The following is a 21147-nucleotide window of genomic DNA, read 5'->3' on the forward strand; positions in this document are numbered from 1 at the left end:
GATGCGGACATGGAGCCCTTGCCTGCCAGCAGCGAGCCTACAGGAGAAGAAGCGGCCACTGAGATGGAAGTGGCGGCCCCAGAGGGTGAAGCCGAAGCGATGTGTCCCCTCCAGATGACAGCCATCCCCATCCGGGTGGGAGCTAAGAGGCCGAGCAACCTGGACAAGGTGGGCGCCCCTATGGAATTCTACGCGCCTTCCTCCATCGTTGTTCCCCCCTTGGGAGCCTCTAGAGTGAGCCTAGGCCTCCCTGTTCAGTTGCCAGCCGAGACAGAGCTAGTCCTGCAAACAAGGCCAAATTTCCAACGACGGGGCCTGGCTCGCCAACCCTCAGCTGGAAGCCAACCGGGAGTTGACAATGCTGATATCCAACCACAGTCAGACCGAGCAGCGAGTATCCCGCGGAGCCTGTATAGCCAGGGCTGTCCTGCACCGAGCTGTGCCCCAGGAAGAGGTTGTTGTTCGCAGGCAGAGGCTGCCGTATCCCCAGGTTCAAGGCCTGGTGGCTCGGGAGCCCCGCAGCCCTTGAAGGGGAAGTTGTGGTAATACGGCAGCAGACGGACGGGTATTTTACAGAGTTGCTACGCAGTGGCTTATCAAGTCAAGCCTTCTGCACTAATCCTATTATATCACCATTCACCTCATGACCGCAGATGACCCCGTCGGCAGCGGTCAGATTGGACTGGCTAAATAGGGGAGGGGCACGGACACTTAGCAACCCCGCGCCCCTCAGGCAACTATTCAACCGGGAGATGGTGCCTTCCCTTTTACTGCAGCTTACCCCACAGATGTCTACCGCCGCGGGCTACGCCCTTGTCTCCCACACCCACTTCAAACCTAACTCATTGGTATAATCTATTTTGTATATATATAGTAACCACCCATTGTAAATGTATTCAGTTTAAATATAATTTCTGTATGAGTAAATCCTGCTAGTTTGTTTTGGTAGAATACTTCAAGGCTAGGGGCTCGTTGGATTCGAACTCGCAACCGGGGTGTCAGACAAGGATGCCTTCTCTCTCCCTTCCTTTTCCTCCTTGTCATTGACTAAATCATGAAGAACTGTGAAAGCAATGATGGGATTTGCTGGCAGTTATTTGGCAATCCCAAATATTTGGGAGATCTGGACTTTGCTGATGATATTGGTTTTTTTAACAAGCAATAGAAGTCAAATGCAAAGAAGGACTAACATGATATCTGAAACTTCCAAGAAAGTTGGACTTGAAATAAATGTTCCAAAAACTAAAATACTCAAATTAAATGCAAACTCCCAAGAACCAATAACTATTGGAAACCAATTGAATGGTAACTGCTTTGAGTATCTTGGAAGTAAAATTGATGAAGCTGGAGGCACTTTGACAGATGTTAAAGCTAGAATTAACAAATCTAGAACAGCCTTTGCCAGCTTGAACAAATTTGGAATTCCAACAACATCTCCATAAAGACCAAGTTAAGACTTTTTAAGTCAAATATTCTTTCTGTCTTGCTGTATGGGGCCGAAACTTGGTTCCTAAACACAGCTGTAATCTCCGAGCTACAGACATATGTCAACAAATGTCTTAGGAGAATCCACAAGATCACACTTTTCCTCAACAGTTTAGCGGATTTAAGACCAACACGCAACAAGCGGTCAATGGATCCTATAAATAGACATATTTGCAAAATCAAAACTGGTTTTAGCTAAATTGTATCTGCTCCTTCTTCCGGATTATAGAATTTTTAAGAATTTGACTAAAAATGTGTGATAATTTGACTTTAAAATAGCATTTGATGTAAAATGTATATGACCTCTAACACATGAAAGCAGTAGTTGTTTTAAAAACTTTTTTTGTAGATTAATTATAACTCATGAAAATGTCGACGGCGGTACCTTCTGGTTTTAATTAATGCTTTTTTTCTTCAATTTACCTTGAAATCTTAAACTTAGAAAGTAAAAACAGTAATGAAAAATCAACATATTATTTAACTAAACAATTATGACAACATCCATAAAAGCGAAGCACTGAAACGGTAGGACAAACGGACATTAACACTTATATAGTGTCAGAACTGAATAATCAGAAAATAAATGTATAAGAGTCGAAGCAAAATTGTAAGTAAATTTGTTGAAAACTGCTTGATTCAGGATAATGTTTATGGACATACTTACATTTTTATGACTTGATTATGCTTGCCATGCTTTCTAAATCGTACCTAATTACTAAAGGAATTACCATGCAAAGTTTGAAATTAACGAAAAAAGCTATCCGTTTATGAAGGACGTACGGACGGACCGACCCTAATTAAAAATGTAATTATGTCCTTAAACATTAACTTGTTTTTAAACAGTTTTTAAAAAATTTACTCATAATTTTGTTTAGACTTTAATAAATTTATATTCTGATTATTCAGTTCTGAAACTTTACAATTGATAATGTTCGTTTGTCCTACGGTTTCATAGCTTGGTTTTATGGATGTTTTCATCCTTGTTAATATAGAAACAATAAGCAATTTAACACTCGAATTTTGTATGAAAGACACAATAGTATAAGTTATCAAACACATAAACAATAGATTGTTGAAGAAATTAGGCATTTAATTGATTATATCAAAGGAAAGTTATTAATAAGTATAGTCTAATTAGTTAAAAACTTAATAGTTCATTATACATTAAATGGTTTTACTATTAAGTAAATTTGTTGCAAAATACAACATACTGTTTAAGGACATTCCTACATTTTGAGGACTTTATTATAGATGTGCCTCGTTTATAACGTTGTACCTTGTTGTAGTATTTATTACAAAAAGGTTTAAAACTTTTTGTAGAATTGCTATGCTTTCTAAATCGTACCTTACTACTAAAGGAATAACCATGCCAAATATGAAATCAATAGGACAATTATAAAAGGCCTAAATTAATGATAAGAGCTATCCGTTATGGACAGACAGACCAACCCTTAATAAGAAAAGCTTTACTATTAAAATCAAGCATCAGAAAAAGTCTGTTTTTTTTTAAATCATAATTATAGATCCACAACGACCAAAATCTTTGACCTATGTAGATTATGATCACATTTGAAAAAGGTTTTGCCATGTCTTAAATAAGATACAAAATTAAATAAAAATTGTTTTCAATTGCTAAATAATCTTTAATACACCAGACATTAATTTGATGTTAAATTAAAATATACTATATATATCTCTATATAAAAAAATAGCGATTGTGTCTGGTGTATTAAAGATTATTTAGCAATTTAAAACAATTTTTATTTAATTTTGTATCTTATTTAAGACATGGCAAAACCTTTTTCAAATGTGATCATAATCTACATAGGTCAAAGATTTTGGTCGTTGTGGATCTATAATTATGATTTTAAAAAAAAACAGACTTTTTCTGATGCTTGATTTTAATAGTAAAGCTTTTCTTATTAAGGGTTGGTCTGTCTGTCCATAACGGATAGCTCTTATCATTAATTTAGGCCTTTTATAATTGTCCTATTGATTTCATACTTGGCATGGTTATTCCTTTAGTAGTAAGGTACGATTTAGAAAGCATAGCAATTCTACAAAAAGTTTTAAACCTTTTTGTAATAAATACTACAACAAGGTACAACGTTATAAACGAGGCACATCTATAATAAAGTCCTCAAAATGTAGGAATGTCCTTAAACAGTATGTTGTATTTTGCAACAAATTTACTTAATAGTAAAACCATTTAATGTATAATGAACTATTAAGTTTTTAACTAATTAGACTATACTTATTAATAACTTTCCTTTGATATAATCAATTAAATGCCTAATTTCTTCAACAATCTATTGTTTATGTGTTTGATAACTTATACTATTGTGTCTTTCATACAAAATTCGAGTGTTAAATTGCTTATTGTTTCTATATTAACAAGGATGAAAACATCCATAAAACCAAGCTATGAAACCGTAGGACAAACGAACATTATCAATTGTAAAGTTTCAGAACTGAATAATCAGAATATAAATTTATTAAAGTCTAAACAAAATTATGAGTAAATTTTTTAAAAACTGTTTAAAAACAAGTTAATGTTTAAGGACATAATTACATTTTTAATTAGGGTCGGTCCGTCCGTACGTCCTTCATAAACGGATAGCTTTTTTCGTTAATTTCAAACTTTGCATGGTAATTCCTTTAGTAATTAGGTACGATTTAGAAAGCATGGCAAGCATAATCAAGTCATAAAAATGTAAGTATGTCCATAAACATTATCCTGAATCAAGCAGTTTTCAACAAATTTACTTACAATTTTGCTTCGACTCTTATACATTTATTTTCTGATTATTCAGTTCTGACACTATATAAGTGTTAATGTCCGTTTGTCCTACCGTTTCAGTGCTTCGCTTTTATGGATGTTGTCATAATTGTTTAGTTAAATAATATGTTGATTTTTCATTACTGTTTTTACTTTCTAAGTTTAAGATTTCAAGGTAAATTGAAGAAAAAAAGCATTAATTAAAACCAGAAGGTACCGCCGTCGACATTTTCATGAGTTATAATTAATCTACAAAAAAAGTTTTTAAAACAACTACTGCTTTCATGTGTTAGAGGTCATATACATTTTACATCAAATGCTATTTTAAAGTCAAATTATCACACATTTTTAGTCAAATTCTTAAAAATTCTATAATCCGGAAGAAGGAGCAGATACAATTTAGCTAAAACCAGTTTTGATTTTGCAAATATGTCTATTTATAGGATCCATTGACCGCTTGTTGCGTGTTGGTCTTAAATCCGCTAAACTGTTGAGGAAAAGTGTGATCTTGTGGATTCTCCTAAGACATTTGTTGACATATGTCTGTAGCTCGGAGATTACAGCTGTGTTTAGGAACCAAGTTTCGGCCCCATACAGCAAGACAGAAAGAATATTTGACTTAAAAAGTCTTAACTTGGTCTTTATGGAGATGTTGTTGGAATTCCAAATTTGTTCAAGCTGGCAAAGGCTGTTCTAGATTTGTTAATTCTAGCTTTAACATCTGTCAAAGTGCCTCCAGCTTCATCAATTTTACTTCCAAGATACTCAAAGCAGTTACCATTCAATTGGTTTCCAATAGTTATTGGTTCTTGGGAGTTTGCATTTAATTTGAGTATTTTAGTTTTTGGAACATTTATTTCAAGTCCAACTTTCTTGGAAGTTTCAGATATCATGTTAGTCCTTCTTTGCATTTGACTTCTATTGCTTGTTAAAAAAACCAATATCATCAGCAAAGTCCAGATCTCCCAAATATTTGGGATTGCCAAATAACTGCCAGCAAATCCCATCATTGCTTTCACAGTTCTTCATGATTTAGTCAATGACAAGGAGGAAAAGGAAGGGAGAGAGAAGGCATCCTTGTCTGACACCTGTTACAATCTCAAAAAAGGTTAATAGTTTACCTTCATACATAACATTTCCACCTCTTTTATGATAGATAGCTTTAATACTATTGATTATCTTTTCTGGAATGCCATATGACATCTTTCATTCTATTTTGATTAGCAGCATTTTCTGCTTGCAAGACAAGGTTTTCCAAGTGTTCTTTTTTGTCAATTTTGACACTTTTTTGGATTTCCCTGCTGAGCCTCTTATACAGGTCTTTATCTTCTGGAGAGTTTCTGGAGAGTCTTACCTCTCTTCTTTAATCCATAAGATTAATGGATCTTTGAGTGATTTACGGCTTTTGGTTAGCATTTTTGAAACCTAATTTTTCTTGGCTAGTATAAACTTTTTTGATATCTTGCCAAATATCTTCAACTTCATCCTTCTCTTGAAGAGTCAGCAACTCAAATCTATTCTTTAGAGTGAGCTTAAACTCTTGTAACTTTTCAGAATTTTAAAGGGTTGTTAAATTATATTTCTTTTTGGGGTAAGGATTTGTGTCCTGCTTTTTAAATCTAAGCCGAACTTAAGAAGATAGAAGATAATGGTCTGAATTAACATCAGGTCCTCTTTTAACCCTGACATCAAGGAGAGAACCTTTAAAGCGTCTAGATATACATATGTGGTATATCTGTTTAAAAAGTTCTTTGATCTGGTGATCTCCAGGTGGCAGTATGAATCTTTTTGTGTTTAAAGATGGTTCTACAAATAACAAGTTTGTTTTCTGTACAAAAACTTACAAGTCTATCACCAATGTCATTTTCCTTGCCATTTCTTAAGCCTAGGCTATATCTGCCCATGACTTCTTCTAAATTTTCATTATTACTCCCCACTTGAGCATTGAAATCTCCTAGGAGCATAGTCAGATCCTTTTCTTTATGACTATTTTTAAATACAGAGTCAAGTTGGTCATAAAATTCGTTTTTAACCTCTGTATCTGCTTGTTCTGTAGGAGCATATGCTACTATAATTCTCAGTTTGATGTTTTTAGCTGAGGATTTGAAATAAGCCTCCATAATTCTAGGACCATGGGGTTGCAAACTGATCATGGCCTGCTCTGCTTGCTTGGTCAACATAAGAGCCACCTCTTGATTATGGCCAGGATCATCATTCATATGACCTAAGTATATTTTTAAGCCAGAATGATGTTTAAACTCTCCATTGTTTGTCCATTTTGATTCGGTGATAGCCAGGATGTCAAACTTGGCTTTTAGCATTTTTTTGGCAAAAGTTTTCTGTCTGGCCTGACTGAAACATTGTCCGAACATTTCAGGTGCAAATTTTTGCTAGTCTGCGGGAATTTAGAATCATCCGCCTGACTGGTCCGTTAGCGGTTTCCCATCCAAACATCATATTGTTGTTTCCAACCTCTACTTCGTTCCCGAGCCCAAAGTTAAACTGGTCATTACTTTGTGCGGGTTGAACATAAGCAGGTTTTTTCTAGGGAAGGATTGTTAGCCCCACTAAAACCCCCTGGACTGGGGAAAATGACCAGAATTCAGTCTGGCATCTACTCTGGGACCTTTCCACCAATAGAAATAGAAGAATAGAAGCATATTCTGAACCCTTTTTTCGTCAAATCTAAGAAGGAACATTTCTAGCAGACAAAAGTATTGTTTACTTTCGACTCAAGCTGATGTGGATTCTTAAGAAATTATAGACTCGCTACTCGATAGTGAGGCAAAATTATTTTTGTGAAAAATCACCCAAAAGCACATTAAAAATCTACAAAAATTAAACAAAATCATATGTTAATAACCCTTTAAGATTTTATTTAATTTTTGTAAATTTTTTTATTCGATTTTGGAGGATTTTTCACAAAAATAATTTTGCCTCACCAGCGAGTAGCCAGCCTAACTTTTTTTTAAGAATCCACCTCGTTACTAAGCTTTCAAATTTAAACGAAATTTTTGGGCAATTAATTCTGATTCCGCAAAGCTTTCTACTAAGAAAATGTACTGTTTACAGCTGACTTTTATGTATGTATGAAATGAAAAAAAAAACATGCCTTCGTAGCAAAATGTGTACACAATTTCAACCAATGAGATCCAATGTAAATTCCGATGCGATTCTCCTATTGGCTCAATCAGACATTCCCTCTCTTTCTTAGTACCTTTATTTTTCCACCACAGTAGGACTCTTCTGGTGTAGCTATTATAAATTTTAGCATAGCAGGAATATTTGAAAAAAAAAAAATTTTGAACCTAAAAAAAGTATAATGAAAACATTTGACATAATTTTTAAACTTCTTTAAGGAATATATATTTTTTACATTTATAGAGGTTAAAAAGCAGCTTGTCTTTTTTTAATATAATAAAAATTATCCTAAAAATTAATATAAATTAAAATTTAAAGTAAAAAAAAAATTATGACTAAAAAACAACTTTACAACTATTTATTTTAAATGCACTGGAAAAAAAATGGAATTAAAAAGAAATATTTTCATGGTATCTGCAATTCTTTTGTCAAAATACACATTATGTGAAAAAAAAATTAAAATGTAATGTAAATTTAAACTTATTATTTCATAATTTGATAACTTTTTTTCTTAATATAAATTTAGTGCATTACAGAATAACTAAAAAACTCTCTTTTGCAAAATTTAAGGTTATCGCATTATTTTAATTACTTTAAAGGGTACACCGACAAACGTCCTAATACGACAAACGTTTTAATGCGACAAACCTCCTAAACGACAAACATCCTAAACAACAAACGTCCTAATGCGACATCTCTTATGTAAAACGTCCTAATTTTTTTTCTTAAAAATAAATTTTCCAAATTTAATTTTGAAATGTTCTAAAATAAAAGGAAATAGATATATATTTTTTTAATTTAGAAAATTAATGCATGGTTATATTGGGTTCAAAACCATTCCTTTTGTGATAACCAACACAGACTTTGGAAAAACTGTCGGACAGATTTGTAAAAATTTATTCTATGGTTAAAGTTATTTGATTAAAAAAATACTTTTTCCTGTGTTTTATCGCCATTTTGAATTTGATATTGTTAAATATTTTTATAATTAGAGGATTTTGTCCTTCAACTGGAAGATTTTTTTATTTCATAATTTTTGAAAAATTTTAGGACGTTTTACTAAAGAGATGTCGCATTAGGACGTTTGTCCTTTTAGGACGTTTGTCGTTTAGGAGGTTTGTCGTTTAGGAGGTTTGTCGCATTAGGACGTTTGTCGCGGTAGGACGTTTGTCAGTGTACCCTTAAAAGACAGCTAATATTATACTTTATGGCATCTGCAACAAAAGTTTTTTTGTTTTGTTTTGTTTTTAACCTAACCTATATGTTTAATGTACATTAATTTATTTATAGTTAAGAATATTGTGGGTTTTACAAAAAGTAGATTTTTTTCAAATTTTTATTTACAATATTTAGGTAAGGTTAGGTTCGGTTATAGGCAAGGAAGCCGAGCAATTGCGGCTAGGCAGGCCAGGAAGCTGAGCGCTGCGGTCATGTATTGATTATGTAATACATTATTAATAAATTTAATGTTTATTTAACAATATATATGTAATGGTCTTTTGTAGGCGTTGGTCTTTTGTAGAATTGGTCTTTTGTAGGCGTTAATCTTTTGTAGAGTTAGTCTTTTGTAGGCGTTGGTCTTTCGTAGAGTTTGTCTTTTGTAGCAACGCCCTTTTAAATTCCTGTTAAGATTAAAATTGGCTATGGAAACACTATTATTAATCAATAAACCACAATAAACTAAAGAAGTTGTATCAACTTTTTTGCTTTTTATTTAAGATAGCTAGCCGGTTCTTTCAGTAAGTAGTAGATGTAAAAATTTTCATAGAATTCAGATATGCAATCGGTTTTTTTGTAGACCTCTTATTTTTTAAGTAATTTAAGTTTTTAAAAAAATAATTAAGTCGGTTTTAAGGTACTAAAACGCAACAAAATAAAAGAAGAAAATAGCCAGTATGAACAAAAATAGTAAGATCTTTAATTTGACATCTTACTTTTAAAATTCTGTTGAGTAATTGTTGAAAAAATCTATTTTTTAACCTTGGTTTAATCAAAACATTAAACCTAAATATTTTCTCATACAAACATAAAAATATGGGTTCATATTTACCATTAGAATGAGAAAAATAATATGAATCCATTCTAAGCAAAATTGAAAAAGTTAAAAAAAATTGTAATAAAAAATAGAAAAAATAAAAAGTTTTTTTTAAGAATTGTAACTACTAAACTAGCCAATTACGAATCGCAAAAATTGAAGAATCGGGAAGCTTAACCTATAAAAGTAACCTATAAAATTGCCAGAAAAAAAAGGAGAACGTTCATACAATATATACAATAGATACTACAATAAATATAGTGATATTAAAGAACATGTAAAGAATGAAAAATTATGAAAAAATATGCATCAGTCTGTTTATAAACTTCAAAACAATGCAGTTAAAAATACATTATTGTTTCTTGTGTTTAAAAAATATCTGCTACATTGCATTGTCTTTTGTTTAGGTTTAGTTCAAGCTAACCCTTTAAAGCCGAAAATTATAATTCTTAAAATAAACTTATTTTTTTTTATTATAGTTTTATAAAACTTTTTCAATTTTGCTTAGAATAGATTCGTAATATTTTTCTGATTCTAAAGGTATATATAAACCCATGTTTTTTATGTCTGTTTGAGAAAATATTTAGGTCTAAAGTTTTTATTAAACCGAGGTTAAAAAAATAGTTTTTTTCAAAATTTACTCAACAGAATTTTAAAAGTAAGGTGTCAAATTTAAGATTCATACTAGCCATTTTCTTCTTATATTTTGTTGCGTTTTAGTACCTTAAAACCGACTTAATTATTTTTTAAAAAAACTTAAATTACTTTTAAAAAAAGAGGTCTACAAAAAAACCGATTGCATATCTGAATTCTATGAAAAATTTTACATCTACTACTTACTGAAAGAACCGGCTAGCTATCTTAAATAAAAAGCAAAAAAGTTGATACAACTTCTTTCAAAATTATTATTAAAACATTCTTAGAATATGTAGGAAAAGTCATACTTTTAAAGGAATAAGACAATGATAAAAAATTTAGTGTTCATCCCCCCCCAAAAAAATTATCTTTTTGTTTAATATTTATGGTTAAAACTTTTGAACTTTTAACTTAATTAAATAATAAATTTAAATCCACTTAAGTCCCCAAACATGATAATTTAACAAAAAATCCTTATTATAAAACTTTTAAAACTAATAAAATAAACAGTTTATTGTCCTCGGAAAAGTTGAAATCTGTGCTAAACGTGATTTTTTTATTAAAGACAAATAAGATAAAAGGCTGAAACCTCTAGATAAAATAATTATCATTATAAGGCATAGATAACTTTAAAACATACTTGCCAGTCTGACTGCTTTTTAGCAGGTTTTTAGGCAATTTATATATATTTTTCCATTTACCTTATTTAAGGGGCGTCGTAGCTCAGTGATACCTCACTGAGTTACGTGATAAGAGTTCGAGTTCTAGTTTCCATGTGGCGTAACTCGAATTTCTCAGTTATAAACATCCACACGACTTCCCCTGGTTGTGTAAGAATTATTTAAAAAGTTTGGATACTTAATAGTCACGTACATAATATCAGTACTAATCTTAATTTAGGCTCCTCTGCGGTAAACGTCATTCAATACGGTGACTTAATTTGGGACACCTGCCATGAGATAACGGGTCAAGTAATAATATGCTTAAACAAGTAGCTTTTTAGCCTCAGTGGCTATTTAAAAGTGTTTTGTCCTTCTGCATGACTATTTAGGTCCAAACCCTAAGAGACTATGGCTTTTCAATCAATTAACCTTTTTAAAGAATAAGAAATTTTTCAACCAATAATTTAAATCTGTGGAAGGAGTAATTTTGTTCATTATCATTAAGGATGGATTACACTTTTCGTTCATTATCTTATCCCATTAGATCTTTTTTAATTCTTTTTTTTTATTATATTTATGGATATTATCTAATTATCAAAATAGACATGTTAGAAAAGTCCTATAGATTTCAAACTTTGCATTATAATTTCTCTAACAAGTACGTACAATTTAGAAAGAATAAAAACTCAATAATTATACCAGAAAGTCCAGAATATCTGCTAAATTTAAACATATTGATATCTATAATACAAAGTAGCTTGATGTCTGTCCGTCTGACCGTCTGTCCGTCTGTCTGTCCGTCTGTCTGTTCGTCTGTCCGTATGTCTGTCTGTCTGTCCCTTAAAATCTTGGTAACCACTGAACCAATCGGATTCTACTCTTCAGGGTTTATACCTATTAATCCTGTAATGGTTTTAGGCTATTTTTTGGGGGGGTTGGATACCCTCAACCCCCTAAAAAACTAGAAAAAAACACCCTCAAAAAAAATTTATTTACATTTTTTGTAAAATCTCAGTAACTGCTAAACAAATTGGGCTTTACTCTTCTAGAAATACTGGTCCTCTGGTGGTTTTTAGCTATTTTCTTGGGTGGTGGGAACCCCCTCCTCCCCCCCCCCCCAAAAAAAATATTTTTTTTACAAATTTTAATTTTTGTGTATACGGCAAGCAACCTGGATTAAATTTTTACAAATTTAAATTTTTGTGCATAAAACGCACAACATGGGTTTAATTTTACCACAGAGTAATTAAACAAAGAGTATTTTTTTAAATATTTCTATTTAGGAGGGTTAACTTCCCATTACTTCATAAAGCGAAGCCCCTAGCATGGCAAAGCCGCTAGTTTTTTATACAGTATGATTATCCTATTTATCTGAGTTTTAAAATAATGACAACAAGGAACAAGTTATTATAAGCAAGGTATTTAAATACTTAAATCCTATAAATAAAAGAATGCCTATACTGTATTTACCACTTTTGCAACAAATTTTTGTACAATTTTGTTAAAAAATTTATGTCCTGCTGTTTAAGTTCTGATACATTTTGTCCTTTCATCCTTTTGGTTTTAGCTTTTATGGATGTTATCAGCCTTGATATGATTATATTTAATAAGATTGTAAACTTTTATCCTAATATAAAAGTAGCAGTTTGTTTCTCTGTGCATGCGTAATAAATTATCTTATCATTGATCCAATTTAGTTACCCTTTGCAGTGAATTTTCTTACAGGTTCTTGTCCTTTTTTTTACTTCTTTAAGCTACGTTCTCATATTTTTTATTTGGAGCATGAGGGGAAAAATGTTTGAAATTTTTATATGAATTTATAAATTGTATCACCTGGAGAGAAAATAAAAGATTTTGCGTATAAGAATGCATAGGGAGCGGCACAAAAAATCTCTAAAACGGATCAAGAATTGTTTAGTGGCGAACATATTCTATGTGAAGGTAAAGTTTAGTATGTTTTGTTATAGCGGGAGTACAATTAAGCGAAGGATAAAATTGATCGCAATTTAAAAAAATTAAAAATGCGTAAATGTAACACAGAAAATTTTTATTAGATCTAAATTTTATTTTATTGTAGAAAGTTATATTAAATCTCTAACATTTTTATTGATTTCCTTGTTTTAACGTAGAAGAATGTTAAAGACTTTAGATGCATCATGTATAGAGAAGTGGACAAATTTAGTCGGTACTGCATATATAAGGGGAGTGGGACAAAACACCTAATTTAAAAATACCTAATTTAAAAATGCCTAATTTTATAAATGTCTTATGTGACAAAACCCCTAATTTATAAATACCTAATTTAAAAATGTCTAATTTAAAAATATCTATAATCATTACCAGAATGTCCGTACGTCCATTTTAAACATGTTGATTTTTTTTACATTTTTAACAACAAATTTGTATGTGACCTAATTATTTGATTGGTCCGATTTTTGGTATACTGATTTCTGGGACAACAAAGTACAATATCAAAAGCGAAGCAACTCTAGTCCTAAAAATGTAAGTATGTCCATAATCATTATCCTGTATCAAGCAGGTTTTCAACAAATTTACTTACAATTTTGCTTTGACTCTTATACATTCGTATTTTGATTATTTAGTTCTGACATTAAACAAGTGTTAATGTCCGTTTGTCCTACCGTTTCAGAGCTTCGCTTTTATGAATGTTGTCATCCTTGTTAAATCATTTTTAAATTAGGTGTTTTGTCCCCACTCCATATAAGGCATGAAAACTTACAAAACAGGAGTAAATTTCACAATTTAATTGTTTAGTCTAATGTAGAAAAATTGTTCGATTTAAAAAAAATTCTCCTATTAAGGAAAAAATCATTGTTTTTTACATACCAAAAATGCTTAATTTAAGTATATTTTAAGGTTTTTTTTAACACTTAATAATTTTTACTCTTAACTTAGGCTAAAATAGATTCTTTTAAAAAATACATTTGCTACTCGATGGTGAGGCAAATTATTTTTGTAAAAAATAATATAAAAGTTTATAAAAAATCTACAAAATTTTTTTACAAAATTATATGTTAAGAACCATTTTATGATTTTATTGGTTTTTTAATGCGATTTTAAAGAATCTTTCACAAAAAAAATTTTTGCTTCAGCGAGTAGCTAGCTAATTTTTTTTAAGGAATGTGTCCCTGTTAAAAACTTTTTCATTATTGACGGAATTTTTTTTATTAGAAGTAAGTTTAAATTAGTAATGCTTTGTACTAAGAAATGATATTGTTTACAGCTGACTTTTATCTATGTATTAAATAAAATAAAAACTTGCGTTTGTAATAAAATGTTTATACAATTTTAACTAATGAGATTTAATGTAGGTTTGATTAGATTCTTTTAATAGCTTAATCAGACTTGTATTCTCTTGTGTTATTTTTTTATTCAGAAACCTTAAGAAAAAAAGATTTTAGAGGCTTAAAGCGAGGCGGCTAGAATTATATAAAGAAATTTTTACAAACATTTAATTAAGCAGTATTAAAACTTTTTATTTTTTATTTCCTAATTTTTAATAAAATTTTTTTTTTACTTTGGCATTATTTGCTTATCAATTAGGGTTATTTACTTATTTAAACAGTTTAAAATTAGAAAATAATTACTATTAAAAAAAATAAAACTGCGCTTTTTTTTCTTATAAAATTTGTTACCATTTTTTAAATAAAACGGATATTGTTTTAACGATTAAATACAATATAGTTTTCCAATATGACAAAAGTTCTAAATTATGATGATACAAAAATTTTTTAGTATACAATTTTTAGGTACACAATGCACTTATTTTGTGTGTCTTAATAATGTCTTTTTTATATAAAAAAAAGCAATGTAAAGTAAAAAATAATAGTAATAAAATTATTTTTTTACTTATGTTTCTATAAAAATATAAGTTCTTTACAAACAGTCGTTAGGTTTAGTTATTTTAGGTCATATTAAGTTAACATGCAGTGTCAGCATTTTCGGCATAATTTAAAGTAGGTTTGTTTATGTAATATTAGTAATATCTTTAAATTTAAAGCAGGAGATAGGCTTTGTTTAGTAAGTTTATCTTAAGTATTTAAGGTCAGACCTAGTTAAATAATTAGGTTTGTTTAATTATTAATAAGTTTGTTAAATTAATTTAATGTTTTTGAAGAAATAAAGGAAGTATATTATGTTTAATTAGCTAAAGTAGCTTGATTTACTGCATGACATAAATCTGTTAGTTATTTAAGTCTGTTAGGTTTTATGTTTTTTTGGTGGAAAAATGTTTTAAATATTTTATAAAACTTTATAGTTTTTGATCTTTAAAAACAAACTGATTTTCTGAAGTAAATTACTTTAGAGATTAAAAAAAACACTATGAATAATTTTAGCTATTATCTAGAGTTGACAGACTAAACTAATTAAAAGAACTTTAATTTTGTAGTTTTAATTTTTGTTCGAAAAAAATATCAAATAAATTCTAAATTTTAATTCTTTGTAATAAGATTTATCCAAATATTATTAAGCTAATAGTATTTTTACATTTTTTTATATAACAAAATTTTTTTTCTTTTAAAATATCTTTTCTTTCTATAAACTTTGTTTTATTCAAGTTTAAAATTTGTCAAAAACTATCTTCTTATTCAAAGTAGAAGCCCTAAAAAGCTAAAGAAATTAAAAAAAAAAAAAGGTTTTAAAATATATAAATACATAAAAAAAGTTATAAAAAGTTAAAAAAAAAGTTGTAAAAGTTATCAAATGTTATGAAATACTAAAAATATCTAAAAAAAATAAAAACAAATTTAAAAACTTCTTCCTTGAAACAATAGACTTATATTTTTTTCAAATCTTAAAAAGAACATTTTAAACAAACGATATTATTGGAGTAGGGACAAAACACCTAATTTAAAAATGCCGAACTAAAAACACCTAAGTTTAAAAATACCTAATGTTAAAAACACCTACGATAAAAACACTTAATTTATAACTGCCTAATTTAAAAACGCCTAACTAAAAATGCCTAACTAAAAATACCTAATTTTAAAAATGTCTAATTTTAAAAAAATTTAATCTAATTCTAAACTAGCGCCTAATTTAACAATGCCTAATTCTAAAATTTTAGGTATTTTTTTCACTAAAATACTTAAAATTTTGATAACATTAATCCAATTGGCTAATTGTTCTTGCTGAAGGATCTCGCTAGTTAGAATTGTCCTATCAAACTTATTAAACTTCGCATGGTGACTCCTAATATTAGTTAGGTACAATTTCAAAAGCGTAGCAAATCTATAAAAATAACCAGAATGTCTGTACGTCTACTTTTAACATGACAATTTTTAACTGTTAGAAGGAACACATACACATTTAGAAAAAATGCACAGCTTTATTATTTCATAATAATCATTGTATATATTTTTTCAGTAAATCCCATAATATTAAAGTACTAAGCTTTTTTTGTTTGTAGCGAAGGATCTTGCGAAACCTGGGTATTGTTTTAAGGTATTTTATGCCCTTTTATATCCCTTCGAATATAGAGATCCTAGATGTTAGGATCGCAGACGCAAGTTTTATATAGAGTGGATTACCATTGATGAGGTAAATCTGTATCTTCCTCCAAAAATTTCAGCGAAGCTTTTCTTTAATCAGGGTCGGCCCGTCCGTTTATATGTACGTTTCTGCTTCTGTAACATTAGCTTTTTTGTTAATTTAGGCATGTTAGAAATGTTTTATTGATTTCTAAAGTAGTTCTGTACGATTTAGAAAGCGTATTAACCCTATAATCATTACCAGAATGTCCGTACGTTTATTTGAAAATGTTGATGTTTAACTTGTATTTTAAGCAAAGCATCTCTATAATCAATTTTTAACATTGTCAGTATACCTTTAATCAGTATTTTATATTCGAGAACTTTTTAGGAACAAATTTACGTTTAATTTTGTCAAAACTTAATCATTTATATTTTACATGTTCATGCTATACAAAAGTTAATGTTTATCTGTAACCCAGTAACAGAACTTTACTTTTATTGATGTTGTCATCCTTGTTTAAATATAAATTATTTGGCTGTTAGATAAAAATCAAATCTGGATGCTTCTTAGTATAACAATATAGTACCTTCAAAACCAGCCAAGAATTTCACGTTTTCCCTTAATACTGTTTCTAACGGAAAAATGTACTGACGGACGATCGTACCATTTACAGAATAGCTTTGCTTTAAAAAAAAGGTAACTGTAAGATTAAATATGTGTGTTATTAAATTATATCAATTTTAAGTAGTTTGACTTCATAATAATATTTAATTTATATTAATAAAACTTCACAGTGCAGTGTCTGTTTTCTAATCTGAATTTCTAATTTGAGGCTACGAGGTGCAAAGAGTTTGAAACTAATCAGGAAATATGAATACTTCAATTTAATCAGGGCCTAAATAACTTTTAACACCTCGTAGCCCCAAGTTAGAAAAACCTTAAAATGTAAAAATACATGTTATTTTAAGATGCAATTTGAGGTGTTCTTAGATTTTAAATACAGATTTATGACAATTTTTCTTATTTTTTTTTGCATTTTAAAGTAGAAACATCTTCTATATCAACAAAATATTGTTACACATCATTTAATTATATTTTTACACTAATTTATTCTAGGAAAAAGTAGAAAAAGCAATGTATGATGATTTAAATAAAAAAAATTTACTTTTTACAAATATTTCTTTGACCACGTTCAGCAAAACGGCTGTATTTTGCCTATTTTTGTAGCATATCAAAAAATCGATTATTTAGCAATTTTTAAATAGTAATACTAGCTTTTAGGACATTCAATTTAAAATTAAGGAAATTTTAAAAATAATTCAAAATTTTGTAAATGTCTAAAGTGACAAAACACCTAATTTGTACAAGCCAAAAATATTTAAGGTAAAACTGTCGATTAAAATTAAATCTTTATAATTTTTGTTAGTAAAAACACAAACCTATACAATTTTTTGACATTTTAAACATATTTACACTTGCGTTACATTTTTATTAGTGGTCTAATCAATACAAAACAAACAAACAAAATCAGCTGAAAGAAAGAGTTAAAAATTTTGAATACAAAAAAGAGGAAATTGTGGTAAAATTGTTGTTTTTATTACTTATTTTCCTTAAAAATAATAACAACAAAAAGTTAATTGTATATTTTAGAAATTTTAGCATTAAAAATACCTATTACACTCAAAAGACGTGAAAACAATACTTAGAATTTTGATGTAAAGAAAGAAGTTGATTATTTGTATGATATTTTTATAAGAGAACCAAACGATTAAGAATGTCTTTAATAATTGTATAATTTTAATATACCCCAAAAAACTGTCTTATTATTGCTGCGCATAGGCGTCCAAGGGGGGGGTAATGGGCCATTTGGCACCCCCAAAATTTTTTGAATAATACCCCCCCCCCCCCAAAAAAAAATTACCCCGATTTTGGGGGGGGGGTATATACCCTCCCTTAAACCATTTTGGGGGGGGTAATTACCTTTCCCCCCCAAAAAATAAATGTTCTTTAAAAAAAAATTTTTTTGGGGGGTATTTACCCCCCCCAAATTGAATGTTCTTTAAAAAAAAAATTTTTTGAGGGGTATTTACCCCCCCCAAATTGAATGTTCTTAAAACTAAAAATTTTTTTTTGGGGGGGGGATCTATGATTCAATTGTAAAGCACTGAAGATTCCATAAAATAGATACCTAACTAAATTAAATATTTCATTTAATAATGAAAAAGAATTTCTATAGGCGATTTCTTTTGGGAGGATGTCAGGGTGTCTCAAAACTAGTTATAAAACTTACCAGGACCTATAAGACGCTTCACTTTAAAGTATAATCATATTGGTTCATTGGTTAGTGAGTTAATTATTGTATTTTTATGTTCTAAAGAATGAGATACTACTATATATTTGAATAGTAGTGGCGCCCTTAGCATCTATGAACTCGTGTTTTCTAAAGGGTAAAAAGAGAGGAGAAAAATAGCCTAAAACCACTCAAAGGATTGACCTATAATAGTGTGGAACCATCATGGGATCTATGTGAAGCTTTCCTAAAAAGGAGAACTCAGTATTAAAAGTAATGAAATCTGAAGCTATAGTCAAATAAACCTTACTTACTACTTTATGTTATAGGATAGTACTTAAAAAGTAACTTAATAGATTAGGTAGGTGCTTTTTTTAACATAATTAAATCACCCCCCCCAAAAATTTTACCCCCGGGGTAAATTAGTTTGGGGGGGGTAATTACCCCCCCCAACAGATTTAAGGGGAGTATTTACCCCCCCCCCCCCCCAACAGACTTTAGGGGGGGTAATTACCCCCCCCAATCAAATTTTACCCCCGGGGTAAAAATTTGGGGGGGGGGTAAAAAAAAATTTCAGTGCGCTTCGCGCGCCATTTTACCCCCCCCCCCCAAACACGAATTACCCCCCCCCCCCTAAAATTTTTTACCCCCCCCAAAAAAAAAAACTTGGACGCCCCTGTTGCTGCGCTACTTTAAAATATGTTTATCCTTGTTTATTTGCTGTAAGAGGGCTAAAAATTTGTATTAATTAAATTTAGTAACAAATCTAAGAAAGTTTTTTATTTTTTTTCATGTTTGTCTGTAAATATCTTTGCAACCACTTAACTGATTGAGTTCTCCATTTAAAGAAGCCTAACGTAATTTTTAAGGCTATAACAAATGTCATATATATGTAGTTTTTTGGTTAGTTTTAGGCTACTTTACCTAATCTGTCTGTTTGTCCTTTTTTTAGTAACAATGGCCAAACCAATAGCTTTAGAGAAAGAAAAAGACATAGAAAGAGAGAGATACATTATAAAAGAAAGAAAACAGAAAAAAAAGACATTGACATAAATAGTTAGATAATGCCAATACAAAAATTAACAGAATATTAATAATTTGTCTGTTTGTGTATACTAAAAGATCTTTCTAACTGGTAATTTTGCTTTTTTATAAGCCCTGGGAAGATTTTCATCTATAAAACATTGGTTAAAATAGATTTTTTGGAACATTAAAATCTATTTAAAAATTATCGTTCTATATTGTACGATCCCAATATATTACACAAATTTATAAATCGTTCAATAGTGCTTGAACCGAATCGTTTATTATAGTATAATAATTAAGTATAAAAAATGCATTTTAAAATACCTATGTCATGTATTATACTCTAGTCATGTATTAAAAAACCATTTTTAATAAAAGCTATCTTTTTTGGTTAAAAAATATTGTGTAAATCAATTTTTTTTCAAAGCGAGACAATTATAGTAAATCTTTCATTTTATCATTGCATTTTTATAATATACATAGAAAAAAATATAAGCAACATGCCTTAAGTATTAAAACAAAGAAAAAAGATAATTTTTATTTTACAGATCTTAAAAGTTTTAAAAACAGTTATTAAAAATTTGGTCATTATTAAATTGGAGTTTAAACTGACACTCCAAAAATAAAAATTTTTGAAATTAAAAGCACATTAAAGCTTTTAAAGAAACATCAATAAAAATATTTTTTGCAGTTTAAAACTTTACAGTTTTTGTGTCGTAATAAATTTTGCATTACAGAAAAAATTTTAGCAAAAGAATTTTTTTTGCATTAATAAACCACATTTTGGCTAAGAGCAAAAATTTTTTGAATATTTTTTCAAAAAGGGAATATTTTATTGATAAAAAAGCAGTGTTTACTCTAATCATGTGTTATAAAACTATTTCTAATAAAAGCTATCTTTTTTTAGTTAAAAAATATAATGTAAATCAATAATTTTTAATGGCGATACAATTACAGCATATTTTCTTTTTTTTTTTGCATTTAAAATATGAGCAACATGCCCAAAGTATTGAAACAAGAAAAAAGGTAATTTTTATTTTCCAGATCCTAAAAGTTTTAAAAACAGTTTAAAAAAGTAATAACAATTACCCAAAGTTTTTGAGCCATCAAACACAAAATTGAAGACCAGTCTAATTTACAGTCCAAGATTCCCTCCCCCTATAATATTCAATATTTCTTTCTGTGTTACAATTTATTAAAGCTTTGTATAAACATGCAAAGGAGGGAGGGGACATTGGACTGGAAATTATACTTGTCCAAAAAACTTATCTGTTGTTTGTTGGCTTAAAAACTTTTTTTTGGTTTGTACAAACCAAGTGTCCTAACCGCCCAACTAAAAAGTAAAACCTACAAAAAAATATTTATTGTAATTAAGGTGCTTGAATAAATTTATCATCCGTTGTCCTAGATTCCTTGTAAGATCGAAAATTTAGTCTATAATGAAAATAAGGATAGTTCAATCCATTAAAGGTAGAAAGTGGACCATAAGCTGTTTTATACACTAGTTTCCATAGATTTATGATAATGTTTTCATATTCGTTGGCCTAACAACTTTGGGGATTGGTTGATTTATTAACTTGAGTGTCCAAAAGTTTCA

At 29.7% G+C, this 21147-nt stretch overlaps 1 protein-coding gene across 1 annotated transcript in view; it reads left to right on the top strand.

Moving 5' to 3' along the window:
• LOC145331231 (uncharacterized) overlaps positions 1 to 21147 on the top strand; it is a 50446-nt gene that overhangs the window by 4368 nt on the left and 24931 nt on the right. Inside the window, exon 7 of the mRNA XM_080175848.1 lies at positions 16 to 497. Coding sequence (XP_080031974.1) covers positions 16 to 497 — 482 coding nt within the window. The remainder of the gene's footprint in view (positions 1 to 15; positions 498 to 21147) is intronic.

Source organism: Acartia tonsa, chromosome 11 (assembly GCF_053477335.1).
Source record: "Acartia tonsa isolate MP-2025a chromosome 11, ASM5347733v1, whole genome shotgun sequence".
Lineage (NCBI taxonomy): Eukaryota > Metazoa > Arthropoda > Copepoda > Calanoida > Acartiidae > Acartia > Acartia tonsa.